Consider the following 24,028-nt stretch of genomic DNA (forward strand, 5'->3'; position numbering starts at 1 on the left):
TTCGATATTTGTCTACACCATACTTTATTAGTTAAGTTAACTAAGTGTGCGTTTGAATATCGCTTATTTTGCTGAAAACTGAAAACAATAAAAAAAAATTTTTTGGTTACTGTTCAGCACTGTTCATTACTGTTTGGCACTATTCCTATGCCTGTTTGCACGGTTCATGTCCCATGAACAGTGCAATAGGCGTTGCACTTATAAAAAAAAAAAAAAAAAAGGCCAAAAACGTGGATGCTCAATGTGGACACACAATACAAACGCACCCTAAAATTAGGGGTGGCAATTCGTATTTGCGTGTCGAGTTCGTGTCGTGTCAAGTCATGAGTATTCGACTATATAGGTCAACACTAACCCGACATGTTTATTAAACGGGTCAAGATTCCTCAACCCTAACATGACCTATTTATTAAACGGGTCAGTCGTGTCGAGCTGTTTATCAGATTTTATTAAAATGAAAAATAAAAATTAATGAAAAAGCAAACAAATAAATATTTTTAATATAAAATTCAGAACTAACGAATAACTGCATCACAAATAATCATTCAAAATTAAAGCATATCCCAATATCACAAATAATCAATCACAATATATCAAAGAATATAAATTACAACAACTAATAAGTTCATATACCTAGAGTTTGAAGAAGATATTGGTAAAATATCATTTAATTAAATGGGTCAGACGGGTCAAACGGGTTCTATGTGTTCAACACTAACCCAACCCATTTATTAAACGGGTTAGTCGTGTCAACCCGAATATGACATGAACCCGTTAAGCCTCAACCCATAACCTGCTAATTTCGTGTCGTGTCGGGTTCGCGGGTCGTATCAAATTTTGCCACCCCTACCTAATATCATATAGTTTTAACTTTTATGAGCTATCCATAAAAAAAGGTAATATTATATATATAATAATTTTCACAATATATTTTATATTGGTTGATTTTTTTTTTTAAATAAAAAATAAATTTGATGGTTAGGGAATGAAATTTGAATCATAGACTTTTCTATTGAAAATATGCTAGTTGAGCTACAAGGTGGCTATAAGATTCTTTGCCATATTGATTGAAATATTAAGTTATTATTAATTATTGAAGATCAATAGATGACCTCAAAAAATTTGAGAACAAAACTTTAGTTTTATTGTCATTGAATTAATAAATTATTATTAATTCTCATATGAACCTATACTCATACAATTTGATTTTTTATAATTAACAATTTGTCACTTTAAGAATTACAAAATATATTGTTGAATATTGCTGTTATTCTAGACTTTCCACGGTCATAAAATATGTTATGAAAAAACATTATAAAAAATGACCTACCTCTAAACTCATACTTTAGCAAAATTTTGAAAGATAAAGCAATTTTTCTATTTTTAAAAATTAATTTGTTTTTACATTGGCCAATATCAAATTCTCTATTCTCTATTCTCTATCCTTTCTCATTTCTATTTAAATATTATTTTTATTAGATAAAATGCAATATATAATAATAAAATAAAAACCTTTAAAATTTTAGTCAAATGAATAAATTCCTTGTACTTTTAATTTGCACTATAAGAAAAATAATATTGGATTGAATTCCTTACCTCATTTGTTATAAGTGAAAAAAAAAAAAAAAAAAAAACCAGTGTTGTTTGGTTTCCCTTGCCCTTCTAGCCTTTTTATTTTGGAGAGAGAAAAAAAAAATCCCAAATGGACCACAATACTAAAGATGTACAGCTACTCACATAACAAGAACAATTATCAACCACATTCACATATATAAAATCAAAACGTTCCTTCTATTGTTCATATTTATACATATAAAAACGTTCCTTCTAGTATTCAATTAAAAGATGAACATACACTCCTAATCTCTCCCTGAAAACCTGTCTTAACACCAATCCGACCCATTTTGACAATGGAATCAGCAAAATCAACCTCAAAAGCTTGTACAGACGATGGACTGGGAAAACTTAAGTAGGAATCTATTACACTCTTGGTTGTCTCATCATCATTGAGCCTAGCATCTGATGCAAGCACAGCAAAACCGTTCCTAATGTTTTGCAAAATATTGATGTCAAATAATTGTTCACTCCCACTATCCATTGCCAACCTTACATTAACATCTCCATCTTTAGGGCACCTGGCCTCTAAGCCTGGAAGGAAAGTAGTGTTGATAGATGGATCAGACGAGACTCCATCTACATTTGGGAAAAAGTTGTAAAGCCGTTTGTTCATGAAGAAGCACGCCGTGGTTCCAATTGTATGTGCAGCTGAAAGTTATAACACAAAAGGGGGTGATTACCATGCCAATCATTACAATAAGATTGTTAGCGTCTTGTTATTAGTATATAATAAGTGGTAAATTCTACTAACATGGTCTGAGCTAATGTCAACCAGGTCCAACACTTTTTAAAACTCGTCAATTTGATCCTTAAATCTAACTTAGTATCTAAACAGTTAGTTATTTTTTCTTAATTATTTTAGGGATTAAATTGATTTTAGGAACCAAATTGATTAGTTTTGAAAATTTTTAAACCTAATTGGCATTAGCCTAACCTTAAGAAATGTGAATAGAATTTACTCTATAATAAAATAATATCAAAGATGATTATAAGTCAACATGATGTTTCGATTACAATAAATTATATTAACAACCATAAAATAAATAATTCCAAAAAACATTCTTATACTACAAAATATTTATAAAAAAAAAAGTAAGGGTCAAATTGTCCCCTAACATCAAGAAAATTACACAAAAACATTGAATTTATGCCTGTAGCTATAACCAATGAATTGTTGACAAAAAAAAAATTTTGTTGAAAAATATATAGTATATATCATGAGTATTTATTCAGAAAAAAAAAAAATATATATATATATATATAGATATATATATATATATCATGAGTATTTATCGCTCTTTAGCCTACACGTGAATTTTAGGACCCCGGCCAAAAAATTAAATTAAACATAGATATCAAGAAAAATACACACAACAACAACCATTTGTTGAGAGTAACAGCAAACAAGGTGTTCCCTTCTTGGGAAATTGTGCACTACAGCTGACTCTTAACTTTGTGTCCTTAGCACAGTCATTAAGGATAAGAATCCTAAGATTTGTCTTACCAGATTACTTTTTCCAGTGTTATCAGTTAGAAAACAAAGAAAAATAGAAAAAAGGAAAAAAAAAAAAAAAACAATCTTCATTCATATCAGTTTAAGTTTTCACCAACCATAAAGTCATTTGAACTGCATGAGAGAGAGAGTTAGAGAGAGAGGCATAATATTCATACTGTCACATTTACATACCACTAAGAACCACCAAGTCTTTCTCTGTGAGTCCCTTCTCTAAAAACTTGGCCTTAAGTAGCTGAATTGAATCATTCACATCCGGCATAGCAGCTGCCAATTCAAGATTGGAAACCCGGCCATCTCTTCTGCCTGTTAAAACTTGGTATCCTGGTCCATTTACCTGCACACAAAATAAATATTACTATACTGAATACTCCATATTAATAATTACTATAGCATAAAACAAAAATGAAAAAACGAATTCACAAAATTAAAGAAATCCCTTTTCTTGTTTCAAGAAATTGTACCAAGGCTACAGCATCTCGAGCGGCTAAAGCCACTATGTCTGCACAAGAAACCACTCCTGGACACACACTTTCCAATTCTGCTTTGGCTTTCTCTATCTCTTCAAACCCTTTAACGCCTTGGTGTGACGCTGCTCGTTTCTCAGAAGCTGGACCATTGTCGATCAAAATCGAACCATCACACCCCTATTCATGCCATCGAAATCAATCCCATCAATCAATCAATATTTAGTTTTTGCTAAAATCTTATTTATTAAAAATTGGTTAAAATATAGTAAATAAGTTGTGGATAACTTTTAATTATCTCAGTAGCACTGAACCGAGGTTTGAATCTCCCTCTTCACTTGTTGTAAGAAAAATAATGATAAATAGTAAATAAGCTAAAAAGTTTGAATAAAAAGCTGTTGGGAAACGTGGAATATGTGTGTGGGTATGAGAGAGAAACCTCAACAAAGCAGTCATGGAAGTGGAGCCTAAGCAAGGCAGCAGCCATAGTAGGATCTCTGGCACTGGCATCTTGAACTACAGAGAGAACTATAGACTCAGCATTTGGGCATGTTTGTGCGTAGAAACGAAAAGCCAGTTGTCCCTCACAAGTCCCAATAAAAAATGTTATAATGATAACCAAGAGAATCGCCATGAATGATGATTGTAAAAACATGGATGAGTTTAGAAATGAAAGAAGGCCGAGTAAAAGATAGCTATATAGGAAGGAAAATTAATAGGGGTTCATAGTTATGTGAGAGATGAAACCTGAACCTCAGTGGCTCTCAATAAGTTGACAGCTTTGAGGATATATATGATGGCAATGTGTCAACTAATATGCATGTGCTTTGTCTCTTTGCTATGCTCACTTTTTTGTTTCTTTTAGTAATTTCCTAGCTCATCAGGCTTTTCCTTTTCACAGTTTACACGTATCATTTCTTTTCGGGTAAAAACTAGTTCATGAACCTGTTATATTTATGCAAATATTGAGACACTATGCACTTGAAAATTGTGACTTCAAAACATGATTTACGTAAAATTTGAATGTATGAAAGTGTGTATAACAAGATGCGTGTAATAAATATCTCACTTTCTTTTCTTCTAAAAGACATTTCTTATAGTATTTTAAGGTATGTAGTTTTAGTTACATTGGGCTTGGACAGTGACAGTTGCACTGGCACACCTTTATTTTGTGCATTCCGTGTGTACCCGCAGACTCTAATGTGAATACCATGGTAATTAATGGGAAGATGCCAGTCACGAAGCTGAAATCTAGTCATCTAAATTATCAAAAAACAAAGAAAAAACAAAATATGTAGTCAGCTAAATCTTAACCTTGACATGTGTAGTGGGAATTAGGAACCAAACAAGCTGCGATTGGAGATATGGTTTTCTGTTTCTACTCTCCTTCAATCCCTCTACGTTTCTGTCCACTCTCGAATGCGTTCCAGATTCACCTCATAAAATACTTCGTTGCTCAGGCACAAAAATTGAGAGAAATCAAATTTAAATCAGAAAATCAACTACGAATAATGGCCAAGTCAATATTTATGAAAATTTTTATGATAAAATAAAAAAGTAACCAATTTTTTTTTAAAACTATATATATTTTCTATGAAAGTAGCATAAAAACTTTCTTAAAAATTAATAAATGTTCTAAGGACGCTCGTTAATAAAAAAAAATTACATTTTATTTTAGCTCACCAAAAAATAATTTTTTTTCTATCTATTTTAAATATCCACTTTTAAGAGGCTCTACATTGTTTCAAATTAAAAGTGAGTATTTGAAATAGCTATTAAAAAAAAGGCTTTCAAAAAGGAATAGCTAAAAAAAACTAAACTTTTTTTAGTGAAAAAAACTTGAATTTTAGGAATTTCACTAACAAATTAAACTTGAGAAAAAATGGTTATTTAAAATAGATAAAAAATGGGTATTTAAATACCCTTTTTTTTTTAATCTATTTTGAAATCTTTCCAGGAATTTCACTAACAAACTAAACTTGAGACTTTTATATTTTCGAGAATTGAAAGATTTCAAAGAATATATCTTTCATATTGAAGAAAAAAAGGGGTTGCACTTGTGTTCACTTTCCCCCACCAACTTAAACCCTATTCTTGTATGGTGTGAGAGCGTCCAAGTAACAATGGGACATACCACAACTTAAACCCACAACTTTCCAAACTCTCTTATGTGATGGGTATAAGGCTTCTTACTACTAAACTACAACAAGTAGACGGTAAAGATTTCAAAGGATATAATAATGAATTTACATAGGAGTAGATTTTACAAACCAAAAATCAAACGGCCCAAAGATTTTTAAACTTACCCATTAATATTCTCATTTCCCCAATTCTCCTTATTTAATTCGTACTCTTTTTAAGTCTCGACCCCAAAATCCATATCAGCCCAATGAAGCCCGTAATCAATCAACCCCACCTAAAAAGCCCAAAAGCCCAAAAAAGAAAAAAAGAAAAAGAAGTAATAGCTGTAATATAAAAAGACCAGGTCAGGTCTCTCACACCCTAATTCTATTCTATATTTCTACTACGCAAAGTTAACGCAACTTCAACTTCGACACACACACACACACACACATTCGCTTTTCGCCGCTTTCTCTCTCTCTCTCTTTCTCTCTGCCGAATTTTCAGATCTAACCCTTAGTTTCTACAGGTATGCCGATTCTTCTTTTTCTCTTTTCTTTTGTTACTTGTCTGCGAAGTAATTGGTACGGATCTATTATTCTTAATTGTGTTTCCGAGATTTATGGTTACGATTTTAATTTATTATTGGAACAAATAAAAATTGAAGCTTTTGTTGCTGTGGATAATTAGGGTTTCGTTGACACAAATCTCTAATTATTTTGGGTATTTTGTGGACAATTAATTAGGTTAAAATTATGGTGTATTGGGCATATTTGTAAGGGTTTTTGGGTGCTTCTTTTTAAATTTTTTTTGTATGTGTTTGTTTAACTTTTATGAGATTTCCAAAGAGGTAGATTTGATAGTAATATCTTAAACCTTGATTAACTTGTGTAATATTGAAGTGTTTAAGGACATGGGTTATGGATAAAATTTAAGTACATTTACTTAGGAATTGTTGGAAAAGTGGATACTTTTTTCGTTGCGTTGGTCAATGCTTTTGTGTGGTTGAATTCAATCCAATTGAATTTGTTCATATGATTGTATTGATGGATAAACCACATGGTTGAATTTAATTGTTGTTGGAAAAGTTATTACTGTTTTCGTTGCGTTGGCCAAGGTTTTTGTGTGGTTTGAATTTAATCGGGGAATCTAAGGGACAACATATAAGGAACTGAACTTAAGTTTTGACCATTGGTCATTTACCATATGTGGTAATAATTAGGTAGAGATGAAGTTAGCCGTGGAAGCTGAAGGAGAATGGCCTGTATCTTTGTCTTGATAATATGGAATTGTTCTATAAAAGAAGAGTATGGTACCGATTTGCGGATGTTTTATTTTACTTGTAAAAATCTAGTTACTGATTATTGCTTCTTGTTCTTGACTCTTGGGAGAGACTTTTTTTTTTCTTTGATATGCTTAAATAGAAACAGTGGGTTGTACTGTCTGGTTATGATTTGTGCGAGGCAATTTCGGTCTATGCGTGTATGTAGATTGCATAATTACTAATGCTAATTGAACAGTCTAAGCTTTACATGCCTACTTTTTTTATCTGAAATGGGAAAAAAAAGCAGTTGAAAATATGTCAGAGGAGATAGAATACCGCTGCTTTATTGGTGGCCTCTCGTGGTCAACATCAGATAGAGGTCTAAAAGATGCATTTGACAAGTTTGGAAAGCTTCTTGAAGCAAAGGTAACAACCCCTTTATTATGCTTGTGTGGTTGTTATTTTTTTTTTGTAATTCATTTTGCTTGTATTAAATTTTGTTTTATCCTCTTGACTTTTGATGAGTATGTTTCAAATTGATTATGATTTCTTCTTTTTGTCTTTGCCCACAGAAGACATGTTTGTTGATCTAAAATCATAAAATAGATTTTATATGGTTTTAAAAAAAACTTATTAAACTGTTCAACTTTCATATGTGAATTACTGTTGAGTTTGATGGGCATCGTTGAGATTCTGATGGATAAGATACCTTTTCTCAAATAATAGGTTGTTGTGGACAAGTTCTCTGGGCGTTCTCGTGGATTTGGGTTCGTCACTTTTGATGATAAGAAAGCAATGGAAGAAGCTATTGATGAAATGAATGGAATGGAATTAGATGGGCGAACTATTACTGTTGATAAAGCTCAGCCTCACCAAGGTTCAGGTAGAGATTATGATGGTGACCGCAACCGTGACCGAGGCCGTGATCGTGACAGAGGTCGTGACTATGGAGGTGGGCGTGGATCTAATGGTGGGGAGTGCTTTAAGTGTGGGAAGCCTGGCCATTTTGCTAGGGAGTGTCCAAGTGAAGGCTCTAGAGGTGGGGGCAGGTATGGTGGTAGGGATGATAGGTCTGGTGGTGGTGGAGGCGGGAGTGGGCGTTATGGTCCTGACCGAAATGGAGATCGGTCTAGTGGGCGCAGCAGGGATTCTGGTAGTCGTGCAAGTTCTGGAGCAGATCGATACAGCCGTGACCGGGGAGGTCCTTATGAACGCCGTGGTGGTGGAGGAGGTTTCCGCTCTGGATAGAGTGACTGCTTCTGATTCTGGTATGTACCATATATATTGTACTTTGCATGTATTTTGCGCTTACTTCAGTTGTAACTGAATTATGTCATTTTGCTATTGCAGCTTTGGAACTGGTGGTGCTGCAGCTACTGTCTTCAAAGTGTTCAAGTTTCCTTTTGCTGGATACATTCTTATGAAAATTGTCTTGGTGGATCATTCTAGTATATCAGTAGTTTGAAGTGCAAACATTGGCACGAATATTCACCTGTTTTGTGTTCCAAAAATGCTCATTTCGATGTTTTGGTTCGATGGGATATTATGCTTGCTTGACATGCACTTTGGAAATTGGTCTTGTAGTCTGTGAATGCCATTATTGCTGCTGGATATCTTGTGACTTTCATGCATAGAATTGCAAACACCATAATTGCTGCCCAATCCTCATTGATCATTTCTCATAGGCTATTGCAAAATGGGAAGGTTGTTTGGTTGGATGTGTATTCGGAGGATCGATTCAAGGGTATGTCATTGGGAGTTTGCTTCTTTTCACTTGGGAAGTAGAAGCGGTTTTAGAAGTAAATGCCCATTTTGGCTACCCTGTTTCAGTATCTTACTAAAAACAGGAGTCAAGCGGGTAATATATTTATCTTAATTACATGTGCATGCTAGTTCTTAAATTATTCTATGTGCTATATTAATGTTATTAACCTTTTGGCAGGGTGCTTCGCTATTTATGGTCTTTATGGATACATGATTGGGTTACTTTGTTGCTAATTGGACATGTATGGTTTTTAGTTTTTAAATTGTCAGTGTTTTCGCCCGCAACAGGCCATCTACAATTTAATTCAACATAAGCCACACTCATCTTCTGCATGGCGCACTGATGGAGAGTTCCATTTTTTGTAAACACGTGACAGGTTGTGTTGGAGTTCTTGGTGAATGCAGCAACTGTTTGCCCATAATTTTTTTTCTCCTATGGGTCTTTCTTCTGCAATGCCCTTCTTGGTGATGGAAGATTTTTGTTATCCCCTTGTGTTTCCTAGATGCGTCTCATCTCTTGGTTCTTGTTTCTTGAGATCCAGATAAATGGTTATGTTTCTCTTGGTTCTTGTTTCGTGAGATCCAGATAAATGGCTGTTACTTACACAACGGATAGTGGTTCGTAAGTCAGTTATGGTTTCCTGTATTGGTTCTGTTTCACTTTGAGGGTGGGTTCACATATAAATTTCATATTGAAGATGCTGCCGTTGCCCCTAGTCCTTTGTGAAACCTCTAAGCAAGGAACATCATTCTTCAATGCTGTGGAATTTTGTCATTTTCTCCCCATAGAATCATAAAATGATGGCCTTGTTTGGATAAGGATTGCAAATTTTGATCTACGGCAAACATACTGAGTCATGCATGTATATATATCTGTGATTATCTGTATGCCTTATGTTCCTTTTTATCTTCTCTCATTAATAGATTTGTCTCCAAATCTAATGAAATCTATCCTGCATCATTCCTTAGCAAGGTATTGTCAAACGCAGTAAATTGGTTATGCATTCCCATGCCCTTTTATGTGGATGTTAATTTTATCAAATTATGTTCTGGGTATCAAAAAGATGGATGGAAAAGATACTTCTTTGCCACCTTTCATTGATTGCGTTGTTAGGATGGTTATGAGATATATCATATATGGTCTCTTGTTTTGTTTGCACTTTTACCATCTCTTGCTTGTGCTACTAAAGACAGCCTAAGCATTGATGCTCCACTCTATTCTATTTTATTTGATAAATGTTGTGTTGAGTGATTATCTTCTCGTTGCAAAGTTTTATCACGATTGAAATTACCATGTCATTTACAACTCTACTAAATATTTCTCAAAATCAGTCACATTACTTATTTTAAAATATTGTATTTAACCACTGTAATTTCTTTAGTTAATGTTAAAATTTGGGTTATATATTACGCGTTTGCTATGTAGCTATGCATAAATAATAGATGTTGTAGCTTTGTAGGATCTGCTTTTAAATTTTGTCATGCGGACTGTGCGTGCATTTTAATGAGTGTTTTCTGATTTTGCTTTATTTGTTGATGGTATTTTAAAAAAAGAGGGAAAAAAGTTTCTTGGATGTGGGGCTTGCCTAATGCACTCATCAACATTATTAAGCGATTTTTCGTTTGTTTCAGAGTAAAATATTTAGTGTGTTGGAAATTACGTAAGTTCCTATGTTTATATATTGTAAAATGAAAAAACAAAAATCTTCAATAAGAAACAATTCAAACTCAAAATCTCACCAAAAAACTAAAATTCTCAAATTTTTTATAAAAAAACACAACCATGAGTCAATTATGAATCAAACCCAAACCAAATTAGCTCTGAAAAAAACCAGATTTGCCCAAGCACGAATTTGCAACCAAAAAAAAAAAAAAAAAAAAAACCAAAAATGCCAATAAACCCAGATCTGCCAAAAAACCCAAATCACGAAAGAACCTTCAAATTGGAGATCAAATCATATTTTTTTTGTGGCATACAATTAATTGAGCTGTTGAAGGGTCTTTAAGCTGGTAAAGCATTAAAAGATCACGAAATGATGCCAAAGAAAAATAAGATAGGTTATTATCTGTAGGATAGAGACTTTGGTATGAGTTTCTACAATCTTCTTCTATCTTGGAGAAATGACCCCGCTAGGTGTTGTTGAAGAAGGTGGAGCCATTAATGGGAAATGATGCCAAAGAAAAATAAGATAGGTTCTTATCTGTAGGATAGACTTTAGTATGAGTTTCTACCATCTTCTATCTTGGAGAAATGAACCCACTAGGTGTTGTTGAAGAAGGTGGAGCCATTAATGGGTGGGAACATAGGAGAGAGGGATCAAAGGGTGCTAGGTTGTGGAGAGAAAATTGAGAGGGAGAGAGCATGAGATGGGTATAAGGACTGAGAGGGAGCAGTAAACGTAAAATATTTTACCAAAATTTCAAATGTAAAATATGTTACACAAATTTGCCTATGTTGATTTAGTTAGCTGAAAATATTTTACTTTTGACTAAATGTTTTAATGCAGAATAAATACTGTAAAATGTGAATTTTTTTCCTAAAAATATTTTACGTCGAAACAAACGGGTAGAGAAAATTTTATTAACCAAGTTATAAGAATTTTAAAATATAAATCAACGTGTATCTTCACTATTTCAATAATTTATTATTAGACTTGCAAAAATAAATTGGTAAATTGAATAAGCCAAAAAGTAATGATTATCATACTCTTCTTAATTCTTATTGCACACTCACCAAACACTGCCATGTGGATAGAAATTGTGTTTTCAAAACACAGTTTCAAAGGTAGCGTGCAATAGAAAGTGTGCAAGTGTAACAAGAATATCAAAAACATGAGCTACACCAAACAAAAAGTTCTCAATGTAGGAGACCAAACAGAAAGTTCTCTATGTAGGAGAGGTATCGAGTGTCTCGGATGCATGTAGCATCACTTACAACATGTGGGGGGTTTCACAAGAGATCAAGATTCTTGTATGAGTGTGAAGTTGCATGCATCCAAAACATTATGTACTTTTTGCAAATGTAAGCAAATGTCCTGCATTTTGTTAGACAGCATTATAAATATATAATTCATATTAAACCAGAAAAATAAATATTGATCAATGACTCTCAATTTCAACGTCAAAATCGAATTAAAAAAGTAGATGAGACACAAATCACTAATGAATCCAATAACTATGTCAAACTGCTCTTTGTATCAAGGATAATCTCTTCTGGAAGAAGTTACAAAAGCATCTTGTGTTGCAATCGTGGACCTGAGATAATAGAGCGCCTCCTACTTAACAATCCGTGGACTTACCTGTGTGGCAAACAAGTGAATTGCAGGTTATAAACTGAGTTACAGAGACAATCCTTAAGCAGGCTTCAACTGTTGGTTCCTCCAAAATTGCAACCCCTTGAAGCAGCAAATTTCAGAGAAACTATTGGTGGGCGATTTTTTTATTGTCACACAAGTTAAAGTAAGAGAGAGATACTGAAAAGAAAAGAAAATGTTCGTTGCTTCCAGATCAATTTCAGGCAGGGCAAGTGAATTATTTCTTTGTACAATCAAACGAGATAGCAATGGAAGCAACCAAATTTAAAAAAAATAAATAAATAAATTAAATTAAATCTCTTGACAAATAGTATTTCCTCTAAAAAGAAATAGCCATAGGCAACAATGGACCATCCCCTCAAAATGGTTGAATTTATTGAGATCTCTACTTGCATTTTGAGTTGTACATTGCCACTGGAAATGAATATGTAGATTGTTAATACTAAACTGTGATAATGCACCTATGAGCAATTCATTATAAAACCCAACAAAGGAATAACCAGCAAGTCCATTATATCTGCTCTTTTCTTAATTAGTACAGAATGTCTCTATACCAATTATTTTAGAATTACAAGTAAGAAGAACAATCTACAGATTTTATTCAGAAAACCCGTATTTGGATAATGCAAGCTCATCACCCCGAACCACGGCCAGAACCTGTAGAGTTCCTCTAATTAGCATTGGATTATAGAGAGAAAATTCATAGTAAACCAGCACTAGGGGAGGAAAAAGTTTCATGCGTCTATAGAGACACCAAACTGACCAATTACAGCTCCTAAATGTGAAATGAGATATATGACTTTTGAAGAACCCGATAAGTAAAGTAAAACACATGCCTTATTTAGTCTATAAAGTTATCAAAAGTCTTTTCAACTCAAGGCATTCTTAATGTTGGCAAATGTTTCTATTTCTATTTTTTCTTTGCTGGATAATTGCAATTTCTCTATCTCACACATTTGAACATGTTACCATTGAAGCCTATGTTCCAATTATTTATTTATTTTTGAATAAATGAAACAACATAGCAGCCAATGGAAATGGGGACCTTTCTGAGAACAACTATGTTCGAAGCATATATTATATACCTTACCTCACTCATAGAAAGCCTGCGACCCTTAACATTCTTCAGGCAGCACAATGCAGCATTTGCCATATGATTAACCACCTCCATATCACTAGTATCCGTTAATCTGTGATCCATCAGTTGGGTAAGTGAACCATTTTCTAGATGTGGAGTGGCCTGTTTTGCAAGAGGGGAAAAAATCAATGAAGTTGCACAAGTTTTTAGTATAATTTAAGAAAATGATGCCCTCGAATTTTAAAATCTAAGTCCTTGACACACATGAATTCAGACACATCAATAGAATCTTTAGCTTCTGCAAACAAAGATCAGTGTGTATTATAATTCTAGCAGGCATAGAGGATGATTACCAATGGCCTATTCTGATTTTCTTATTCAAGGAATACTTTTTAAGAAAACTTATCCAAAGTGACTTCCCTAAATTCACACTCTCCATGAAAAAACCTACATAAACACCAAACTACTAAAATATTTGGTTAATTGCTACTTGTAGGTTGGCTTAAAGATCTTACCCAGTTGACCAATGACTGACCCTTGCCTTGGGCTTGGAAACAACGAGCACTCTTTCCAGTTATGAGCTCAAGGAGGAACATCCCATAATCATGAACATCTACATAGAGGTGCTCATCTTCCTCAAGATTTTGGGATCTTCAAAACATCAGACCGCTATAGTTAGTTATAGGTCACAAACATAGCATGCCACTTGCACAAATGAATTGTTAAGCATGAAACTTTGAGGCCTTAAATTTATTAAGAATGCCCATCATATGAATTTTTTTTTATTAATATTGTTGTTGTATTTTGCTATGATTATTAATAGCTTCTTTAGAATGGTAAGGAATAACTTTGAAGTAAAACATACCAGTGCAAGATTCAAGATAAACTTAAGTAGGGTTTCTTACTCAGCTGGTGAATCTTCCTTTGGGGACATTCTATCCGTAAGCCACTTAGCAGTTGTGAAGTTGCCTAGCTAGAATAGATGTTAAAGGCAGATGTTCAGTTTCTATTTAAGAAATTGTGACAATAAAAAAATATTGTGATACAAGAAATTCTGCTTCCTGCAACAAGTTGTGAAGCCTACAATTAACAGTATGAAATTTATGTAACTTACACTTTAGTGGAGACTTTGATAGCATTGTAGGCTTCAGATAGATAACAAACGAGAATTTCAAATCCAAATTTCTTATGAAGATTAAACTTCGTACTTACCATAGCGGAGTTACCTTGAGTATTTACAACATGAGCAGAACAGACAGAGAGGTGAACAATAGGTCCATCAACACACTCCTCATGAAGGTAACGCAGGCTTCCACCTATATCTAGAGCAACGCACCACCTTGATTTCCACCCAAAAACCTTAGCCAAATCATCACCTACAAACTTCTTAAGCTTAAAAGGGTAACATCCAAAGCAGTGCAGTTCAGAAAAACAAAATGGCATGCATTGAATAAATGGAATAATACTGTGGGGAAGCACAAACTTATGGGGATAGAATGAAGCCAAGAAGGAAAATAAGCAGCCAAAAGAGAGGATATAGGTCATCCAGTCACTGACTTGTGACTATGCCCAGTAAAAATATGTCCAAAGAGGCACATCATTGAAAAGTGCAAAATGGTTTACTCATTAATTCATAAACTAATCCAATCATATTGGTCATAAATTCACAAGGATATCACCTCCTAGTTTGAACTTTGAACTGAGAAACAGTTCTACCAAGAACACATAACTGTCACTACAACATTCTAATCAATATATGATCAATCAAGGTCAGTAACAATTACCCCTACCGACAAGGCCAATTATCCCACCTTCTTATTTTTCCAATTAGTCTTTTTTACAGCTCTTGATGCCAGAATTCTGATCAATAGGAGAGCAGGACTATACATGATAGAATTTAAAGCACAAGCATGATAGAACAAACCTATACTTACAGGATAAGTTTCCTGGTCCTACTAGAATTAGAATAGGGATAGAATTCCTATAAATACTCTGTTATGTATAGCATTGCATTGTGACTAATAATTCAGTCATCTATAGTGTAACTACTAAGGTTCTTATAGGCAATCTATTAAGCAAATATAAAGCATCAGAAGACAGCAATATGTCTTCTTGGGGGTAGTGAGTTATATTAGATTTCAATAAGAGAAGGTATACTTACATTGCAAATTCACTTCAACAGTATCCACACATGGGCAATCACAGAGCAAGAACACAGAATCATCAGCACAGCAATACCCAACAATGTTCATGATATGGCGGTGGCGTGCCCGTTAAAGGATCTTGAGCGTTGACCAAAACCGCTCATCAGTTTTTAAGAAACACTCAACTAAAACAGGTATATCTTGCAAAAACCATGATAAACTTTCATGCCATCCTCTTCCCTAAAAATATTATAATCATCGAAGCCATTTGTTATCACTTTTAGTTCACTGTGATCAAAAGCTCGCGGAAAACCACTTCTCCAAGACAGTGGATACCAACAAGGACTTTCAGGATCTGACAGGAGTGCAGGTGATTCCTCTTCCAGAGGAAGGGTTTCAAAATTTTCATTCTGCACAGCAGTTGATGTCATTATTGCTGCAATATCCTTTCCCTTCACTACTGCAAGATTGCAATTTATATGTCCCCTTATATCTTCTTTGAATTTCTTGAAGTGACTGCCAACCAAAAGAATACATAAATAAAAGAGAAGATAAACCCAACTTGAGCCTTGGAAGGATATGTTAGAATAATGGTTAAATGATTAAAATCACAATTTCTTAACAACTTAAACTTTTGAGACAAATGATAGTTTATTAGGCTGTTAGGCACAACAAGGGAATGAGATCAGTCCATTTCATCTTTCATGGCAATTGAATGAGTAAAAGTAAATCTCAATCCTATAAACAGCAATCCAGCTATCCAAGAGAAGGAGTAAGTCAATCTCAGTACAAGCAGCAACATATTTATGATCAGGTTGATGATTTTGCTACCATATACAAGTGATATTGATGATGATCATTATTACTGATATTATTATTTTGTTTTGACTCTATTAGAATAATAGTTAAATGATTAAATTCATTATCTCCTATAAGCTTAAACTTTTTGGATTAGTGGCAATTTATGTGTGGGGGACTATTAGAATAATGTTAAATGATTAAATTCACTATATCCTATCAGCTTAAACATTCAGGATAATCGGTAATTTATCATACCTCAAACATCTCATCACCTTGCGATGATGACACTCAGTTATATATATCTTATATCAAGGCTCCCAATCATATGCATGCAATAATTGCTCAAATGAAAAACAGAACAAAATGATCTAATTTTCATTTGGCATTTGAACACCACCTTGGCTTCTGTTTTTGTAAGATGATGAACATGAGTACCTGTCTAAAACGACCCAGCGGCCATTAGATTTTTGTGCTTCTTCTACTGCTAATTGGCAGGGACGAAATCCTGCGGCAAATTGGACTTCCAACTTCACCTGCAAACTCCAAAGTTTTATGCATATATTCACTTATTATTCCCATTATTGGCATATAGGAAAGCACTAACCTCATTCACTTTGCACAGTTGGTAGAATGGTTGGAGGTCACTTTGGTATTGTCCCATTTTCTTCTTAATCTCTGACTCAAGCTCTCTAGGATTTGCCTCACCTTGTCCTGATGACTCTAATATTTCCCCTGGAAAATATACACCATGTTAGCATACCAGAAATGATAAAAGCAAGTGGGGCTGAGGCCATTAGAAAATGTAAAATTAATTTGATATGAAAAATATGAATGTAAAAGGATTGAGCTGCATATGATTCTTGAACTACTAGAAATCTGTGCTTCTATACTAGTCTCACAAACTAATTTGGGAGAGCTTATTTGACCCAGGATAAAGTAGATCTTTGTAATAGGAAAATTGAAAAACAAGAAAATAAAGGATAGAACCTAGGAGTTGGCATCTAGGTTTACTTGAAGTCAACACTAAGCGAAAAAAAAACCACTTGGAGTTAGCACCTAGGGTTGGTTGGAATTGACACTAGACTATGGAGACAATTTCAATCAAAGTTTTATCTATCAAAATAATCTCCCTTTGATAGGAGCACGTGTACTTTTGTATGTAGGAATACTAAACCCTAACTCTAATTGGAGAAGGAAACCCTAAATGCCTTATTACGAAAAACAATCTTGCTTCTAGAAATTAAAATACTAACCTAATAAACTAATAAGACCTAAAATAGAAATACAATTGACTTGTAAAATAAAATAAAACTAAATTAACCTTTGAGCCTTTCACATAATTATTTTTAGTTTATTTGGCTTATTTAATTTATGTACATGCAGTACTTTTCACTGATTAGTTTTTAAGCCTAATGAGATTATTATAAAGATGAACTCTCCCAAACGAGCACTATTGTCTTAAAAGGTGCATGAACACTAGTAGTTAGATTCAATAGTGCCACAATACTTAAATGTTTCATTGCAGACTACAAAATATGGACAGGATTGACAAAAAAATGATGCGTATAATTTCGTTGTTAGAATGCCTAGCAAGTTTTACTTAAAAAACTGGCCCTTCCAAAGCTACTCATAGTGGCCCTTGTTGGTATTGTGATCTAGGTGACCTAGCTATGAGCTACAAATATGATCAATTATACACATACAAAATTTTCCTCCAAACTGGTTTGAAAGTAAACTTTTTTCTAACAACAATGAGCTTAGCCCAAAGTATTTACAAATAGCACTGTTCATTTCTGCCTTAGTCGAACCAATAAGCTCAACAAACATAGTTTAACAAATGTAGTCCCATTCTTTGTGGACTCTTTGGAGACATTGCATATAGATAACCATCTGTTTTATAATCTAAAATAGACCGAACTATAAGTCACATGTACTTTTACAGAGAAGCAAGTTTTTAGATTTTTCAACATTAAAAAAACTATTTTTCCCCTACGTTAAAACTAATGAAGCGACCATAATTTCATATTGCAAAGAAATTCATCGATATTGTTTTAGGATCAGAACATAATAAACAACATATCTAATATAGTGATGAAACATCCATAGCAAGAAGCTGGATTAGCATCTCCAAAAGTTTTTAGGATAACTCCATCATAAATTTTTAAAATTCTTACTTTGTTTTATTTCATGAGTAGTCTAATTTTGACACATCATTAACATTTAAATAAACATTTACTCGCACTAATTTGGTATTTGCTTACGTTATGAATTATGTTAAAAAACCTAATTATTCATTTATCCATAAATGGTTAGGATTTTAAAAATTATAGAGTAGTTTAGAAATATTAATGAATCCCAATCCCAATAAGCTAATCAAAGAAGAAATTGAATGAGATACATCCTCACTAGGAAAAATTGCTCTAATCAATACAAATCAAATTATAATACACCTAAAATTCTTCTCGAAATTTATGTAGTATACTTAGAAATCAATACCAAGATATTGAACAAACCATGCTGATGAAAAAAAAAAAAAAAAAAAAACCAGCATAGCCTTTTATTATTTCAAAGAATTAAATTTATAAGATTTTTCCTTGGTAGTAAATTAAGGAGAAGAAAACATGTCTCATTTTCAAGGAGGATATATCTCATGTATCAGATACATACATCATTATTTTTTATAGCATGTAAGTCCCACACAAAATATGAGTTCCACACATTGTAAAAAAGAAAGCATCTCATACATCTTTTATAAGTAGCCTTTCCTCAAAAAAAAAAAAAAAAAAAAAAAAAAAAAAAAAAATTTCATATGTAGCTTCTCTGTCTTACATCGTGCAAGTCTTGTACATGGTGGGATGCACAAACTGTGATAGAAAAAAAATCAGAGAATGCATAAATCTAATTCATGACATAATTGTCAGAAATAGAGATTGTTAGAAATACTGAATTCAATTATATTGTATTTCTCAATTAAAGAATATACATGTGGGTCTCTATATAGGAGACATAGGAGTGTAGTACAAGTAAAGGTGTAGTACAAGAATGTGTGCTATACAAGTAATCTAGTTGGGCCTAAAGCCCATAACACTATACACGTTAACAGCCCTCCTCAAACTCAAGGTGGATGTGAGACCAACTTGAGGCTGTCAACCAAAGTATGAAAGCATCCCTTAGGATGTGACTTGGTGAAGATATCTGCAAGTTGATCTGTAGAGGAGACTGAGATTAGCTTGAGAGCACCATGAACAAGATGATAACGGATAAAATGAAAATCGATCTCGATGTGTTTAGTCCGTTCATGGAAGACATCATTGTGAGCAATATGAACGACACTCTTGTTGTCACAATAAAAAGGAGTAGCAGAAGATGTAGACACACTTAAGTCTTTGAGAAGCCATCGTAGCCAAAGAAACTCAGATGTGGTATCAGTATTGGAGAGGGCTACATGAGTTTGTTTCTTACTTCGCCAAGAAATCAGAGAAGAACTAAGAAGAAAGCAATATCCAATGGTGGACCTGCGATCAGTGGGATCTCCTGCCCAATCAGCATCTGAAAATGCATGGAGAGCAAGAGGAGACTGAGCAGAGTAGAAAAGACCATAGAAGAGAGTGCCCTTTAGGTACCAAAGAATGCGCAAAACAGCAGCATAATGAGTCGATCATGGAGCAGACAGATACTGGCTTACCTAGTGAATAGCATAGGAAATGTCTGGACGAGTAACAGTGAGATAAACTAGGCTACCAACTAAGCGTCTGTAAAGAGAGAGATTAGACAATGGTTTTCCTCTTGAGGGAGTTAGATGCGCATTAAGCTCAACTAGAGTGTCAACAATCTTGCTATCAGTGAGTCCAGCTCGAGACAAAAGTTCAGAGGCATACTTGGCTTGAGTAATGTAAAGTCCATCTGTAGAATGAGTGATTTCAAGACCCAAGAAGTAGCTGAGATGTCTAAGATCTTTCATCTCAAACTGTTGACTGAGAAAATCTTTGAGCTCTTGAATGCCACTGAGGTTATCACCAATTATGATCATATCATCGACATACATGAGAAGTAAAATAGTGTCTTTGTTAGTGCGACGAAGAAATAAGGCAGAATCATAATGATTGTTCATGTAACCCAAGCGAGAGATGGTAAAGCTGAAGTTGGCAAACCAAGCTCGTGGAGCTTGTTTAAGGCCATGAAGTGCACGCCGAATGTGACAAACCTTGTTTGATTCAACAAAGAGACCAGGAGGAGGTTGCATATAAACTTCTTCACTTAAATCCCCATTAAGGAATGCATTTTTGACGTCCATTTGGAAAAAGTCCCATTTACTAGCAGCAGCAACAGCTAAGAGGGCATGAACAGATAAGATACGAGCAACCAGAGCAAAGGTTTCTTCATAATCAATCTCATACTCCTGTATAAAACCTTTTGCAACAAAACGAGCTTTGTAGCGCTCAATGGACCCATCAGAGCTGATACCATATTAAATATTAGCATTGATTCGCCATGTTGAATATGCTAGTATGGATGCGGAAGCAAAAGCATAAAGTATAGAACACTATACACACGAGAGTTACGTGGTTCAGCCTTACGGCCTACATTCACGGAAGAAACCCTAAAGGGTTACATCAATAATATATTAGAGTGTAGTACAAATCCCGTGTTACAATGAACCAGAACATATGTATATATAGTAGACTAAACCCTAGACTAATAATACTTCTAGTACAAGTAGGAGATTTGGCTTGCACACAAAGTAGAATTAAGTTTTGGTTTATACTAATGGGCTAATATATCTCTAACACCCCCTCTCAAATTCAAGATGGAAGCTTGATGAAATCTTGAGATTTGATAAGATTGAGAAGATCTCTTGAATGAAGTTTGGCTTTGTGACGATGGTTTGAGGAAGGCAATGGTCTTACAGTGTTGATGCGACTTCTATCGGTGGCATGACTATACCGGAGAGATTTGAAGGCAGCAATGGAAAGTCAAAGAAGATGAACGCAGCGAAGAAACAGCGAGGAAGACAAAGATTGCTCTTAATACACTGTAAGGACAGAAAACCATGGCCATAGAAAGGTGGCTCTAATACCATGTTAAAAATACTGAATTCAATAATATTGTATTGCTCAACTCAAGAATATACATGTGTGCCTTTATATAGGAGACATAGGAGTACAGTACAAGTAAAAGTGTAGTACAAGAATGTGTGCTATACAAATAATCTAATTGGACCTAAAGTCCATAACACTATACACGTTAACAGAGATATAATAAGTAGTACTTGATAGAGTCCAAGCTTACATCGTCCAGGGATACCAATGCCCATGAGACATGGAAAGCAGGAATTCTTCCTCCAACATTCGATTAAAACTCCTAAAGCAACGACTGTGTCTTTTGGGGGGATCACACTTTTGAGAGCCCATTCCAGAGCCTCCACGCCACTTTTACTCCTATTTGCATCCATCACTACCAACACACACGCTCTCTCACTTGAGGACTCCATTTCTCAATCTTTCAACTTTGTGGCAAGTAAAATCAAACTGGTATGAAATATTTGTGAGCTTCACTTGAAATGTTTATAGACAAATCCGCCATCTACGTAAGTAACTATGTTAGCCATTTAGTTATGATCGTCATTGGCGGCATGATTGTATTGTATCAAATTCATCTTTCATTAATTTGTATTATATTAAATTAATATTTTATTTATTTATTTATGGGAATGAAGTACTTAGATTAGAAGCACTCATTTTGATTGTGTTTTGAAATCATTCATCAAACCCACAAATTTTATATAAATGGTGTGATGGTTATGTCCCTGCCTTTTGTAAATATGCACTCTACTGTAAATGAGTGACATATTCATCTATATAGACCACAGTTTTTACTATGAACTAGTTACAGACCCATGCGATACTAGAAAAAATTTGACAATTTACCTTTTTTTTTTAAAGTAAAAAACAAAAATAGTAAATGAGACTTATAAGTGTTAGTCACAAACCCTTCTTAAAATGATGTGATTATTTTCTAACAAAGTATAGTTGATACAATATATTAGAGTTTTTAAATTAAATTATCTTTTTTTTAAACCTAAATTAAATGATCTATATTTATTATTTGAAAATGTTTTAAATTTTATAAGTTTATTTTTTCTTTTCAAGAAAACATAATATCTTTTACATTTAATAATTATATAAGGTGATATATTTGTTTGGTTGGAATTTGTTTCTAGTACTCGTTACAAACGGTTCATTCTCTATATATCATGAATGACATAAAGATGAAGCAAATATAAGTAAATCAATCACTTATATTATAAATATAAAATAAAAGATTTTAATAATATAAGAAAATGTAATTTTATGAAGAACATTTCAATATTACGTTGAGAATGTGACATAATTGTCAATGAAACAACTCTTCTTTCTACATAAACTCCCAAAGCATCACCAAAATGGATGGAAGTGATCAAATGGACCTAATGGGCCAAACTAGACTGAAGTGGATTGAATGGACTAAAGTAAACCGAACTTGACTGAATGGATTGAAATACTACACTGATGTGGCTCAACAAAGTGTAGCAATAATAAATACTATATTTCAATTTTAAGATATTATATAAATATAAACGAAGGTAGGTACTTGTCCAAGTCCAAGTTAATTAGGTCTCATATAGATGTCACATCTAAGGAAATCAAGGGATATCCACAATGACTTATAATATATATATATATATATATATATATATATATATATATATATATATATATATAAAAGTTGAAATATTTTAGCTTTTTGTTAACTTCTTCAAATATTGATGCATAAACTTTTAAAAGTCCACATTTTCCATTATTAGATAAGTTTAAATTCTATAAAAATTCTTGAAAAAGCCTCATACATTTACACTCTCCATTAAAAAAATTTCACATAATATTTTCTTTAATAATAGAATAAATAATTTTATATATAAATACAATCATAATAAATACCCATTAATAATTGATATAATTATCACCCCTTTTATTTTTTAAAAATTATTTTGGTAAATTCTCTCATGCATTGCACGGCTAATATACCAATTTAAACTCAAATAAAAGCACACTCCTAAACAATGTAAAATTGAAGGGAAGAAAAAAAAAATTGAAACACAGAACAATACTTTGGTATTGCAATATAGAGATGCGTTCATTTCTGCCTACGCATATCATGGAGGCCATGCATGCTTGGGCAAAAGGATATCACAATGTGAAGATATGTTCATTTCAGCCTATATATATCATGGAGGCCATGCATGCTTGGGCAAACGGATCCAAATTTTACTAGATAATGGAAATCAGACAGTTTTCTTAGGGCATACCCTAGGTGTTAAGATCCTTCCCATTTAAAATGAATCAATTGTATAGTTCAAATTAAGTATTTGTTTTGGAAATATTCTATTTAGCGTTTTGCTAAAAATATTGTAGATAAAAGTTAAAAGCTTATTTTTGTAGATAAAAGTTAAAAGCTAAATAAAATAAGCTGATGTTCATATTACCTTTCATCTTTTTATTTTTGGTAATTGTTTCTTTTCCCTTCTTAACACAGACACATCCTCAAAAAAAAAAAAAAAAAAAAAAAACCACAGGCCCATCCTAGGCATGCACAATTTTTGAACAAAAAATTATGATGTTTAATTTGATAAAATGGCTTGTTGTGGGCAAGGACATATGGCTACCGGGGTTTTTCCGAGGGAGCTAGTGATAAAGGTGTAGAAGCATTGGATGACTCACCTTCACTTGTTGGATTTGAACCAACTATTGATCCCTTGCATGTGGCCTCAAATCAAAAAAGTTCTCCCAAGAAACGAAGTCATGCTACTATGGTTGAAGATGTTGTTTAGTAAGAGTTGTCTACACAATTAACTTGGTAAGGTTGCTCCCGCAATAGAAAAGATTTCTGAAAATCAACTAAATTTAAT

General features: G+C 33.6%; 4 protein-coding genes and 1 long non-coding RNA gene across 6 annotated transcripts; 2 read left to right on the top strand and 3 right to left on the bottom strand.

Annotated features, from left to right (window-relative positions):
* Window positions 1-1,738: 1,738 nt before the first annotated feature.
* On the bottom strand, window positions 1,739-4,386 carry LOC142609649 (peroxidase 43). Its single transcript, XM_075781294.1, has 4 exons — window positions 4,037-4,386; window positions 3,595-3,777; window positions 3,305-3,467; window positions 1,739-2,265 (listed from the first exon to the last, which is right to left on the bottom strand). The coding sequence occupies exons 1-4, from the start codon at window positions 4,250-4,252 to the stop codon at window positions 1,835-1,837; spliced, it is 993 nt and encodes a 330-aa protein (XP_075637409.1). The 5' UTR covers window positions 4,253-4,386; the 3' UTR covers window positions 1,739-1,834.
* Window positions 4,387-6,099: 1,713 nt separating this feature from the next.
* LOC142617680 (glycine-rich RNA-binding protein RZ1A) lies at window positions 6,100-8,554 on the top strand. Of its 2 annotated transcripts, none has more exons than XM_075790636.1 (4): window positions 6,100-6,247; window positions 7,290-7,408; window positions 7,709-8,250; window positions 8,333-8,554. In XM_075790636.1, exons 2-3 carry the CDS (start codon window positions 7,298-7,300, stop codon window positions 8,228-8,230), a joined length of 633 nt encoding a protein of 210 aa, XP_075646751.1. In that variant the 5' UTR covers window positions 6,100-6,247; window positions 7,290-7,297; the 3' UTR covers window positions 8,231-8,250; window positions 8,333-8,554. The 2 variants fall into 2 exon arrangements, with proteins under 2 accessions (XP_075646751.1, XP_075646758.1); XM_075790643.1 differs by having other exon boundaries at window positions 6,102-6,247; window positions 7,287-7,408.
* A 33-nt stretch (window positions 8,555-8,587) lies between these two features.
* On the top strand, window positions 8,588-9,263 carry LOC142617696 (uncharacterized). Its single transcript, XR_012841023.1, has 3 exons — window positions 8,588-8,726; window positions 8,925-8,988; window positions 9,124-9,263. It is a non-coding gene; the product is annotated as an uncharacterized LOC142617696 (long non-coding RNA).
* A 3,290-nt stretch (window positions 9,264-12,553) lies between these two features.
* LOC142642653 (protein kinase STUNTED-like) lies at window positions 12,554-15,470 on the bottom strand. The gene is made up of 6 exons (XM_075817053.1): window positions 15,300-15,470; window positions 14,351-14,514; window positions 14,044-14,111; window positions 13,654-13,789; window positions 13,151-13,300; window positions 12,554-12,717 (listed from the first exon to the last, which is right to left on the bottom strand). Exons 1-6 carry the CDS (start codon window positions 15,388-15,390, stop codon window positions 12,658-12,660), a joined length of 669 nt encoding a protein of 222 aa, XP_075673168.1. The 5' UTR covers window positions 15,391-15,470; the 3' UTR covers window positions 12,554-12,657.
* LOC142636278 (uncharacterized) lies at window positions 15,468-16,954 on the bottom strand. Its single transcript, XM_075810443.1, has 3 exons — window positions 16,688-16,954; window positions 16,519-16,616; window positions 15,468-15,798 (listed from the first exon to the last, which is right to left on the bottom strand). Exons 1-3 carry the CDS (start codon window positions 16,742-16,744, stop codon window positions 15,468-15,470), a joined length of 486 nt encoding a protein of 161 aa, XP_075666558.1. The 5' UTR covers window positions 16,745-16,954.
* Between the last annotated feature and the right edge of the window lie 7,074 nt (window positions 16,955-24,028).

The sequence above is a fragment of the Castanea sativa genome, chromosome 1 (assembly GCF_040712315.1).
Source record: "Castanea sativa cultivar Marrone di Chiusa Pesio chromosome 1, ASM4071231v1".
Taxonomy (NCBI): Eukaryota; Viridiplantae; Streptophyta; class Magnoliopsida; order Fagales; family Fagaceae; genus Castanea; species Castanea sativa.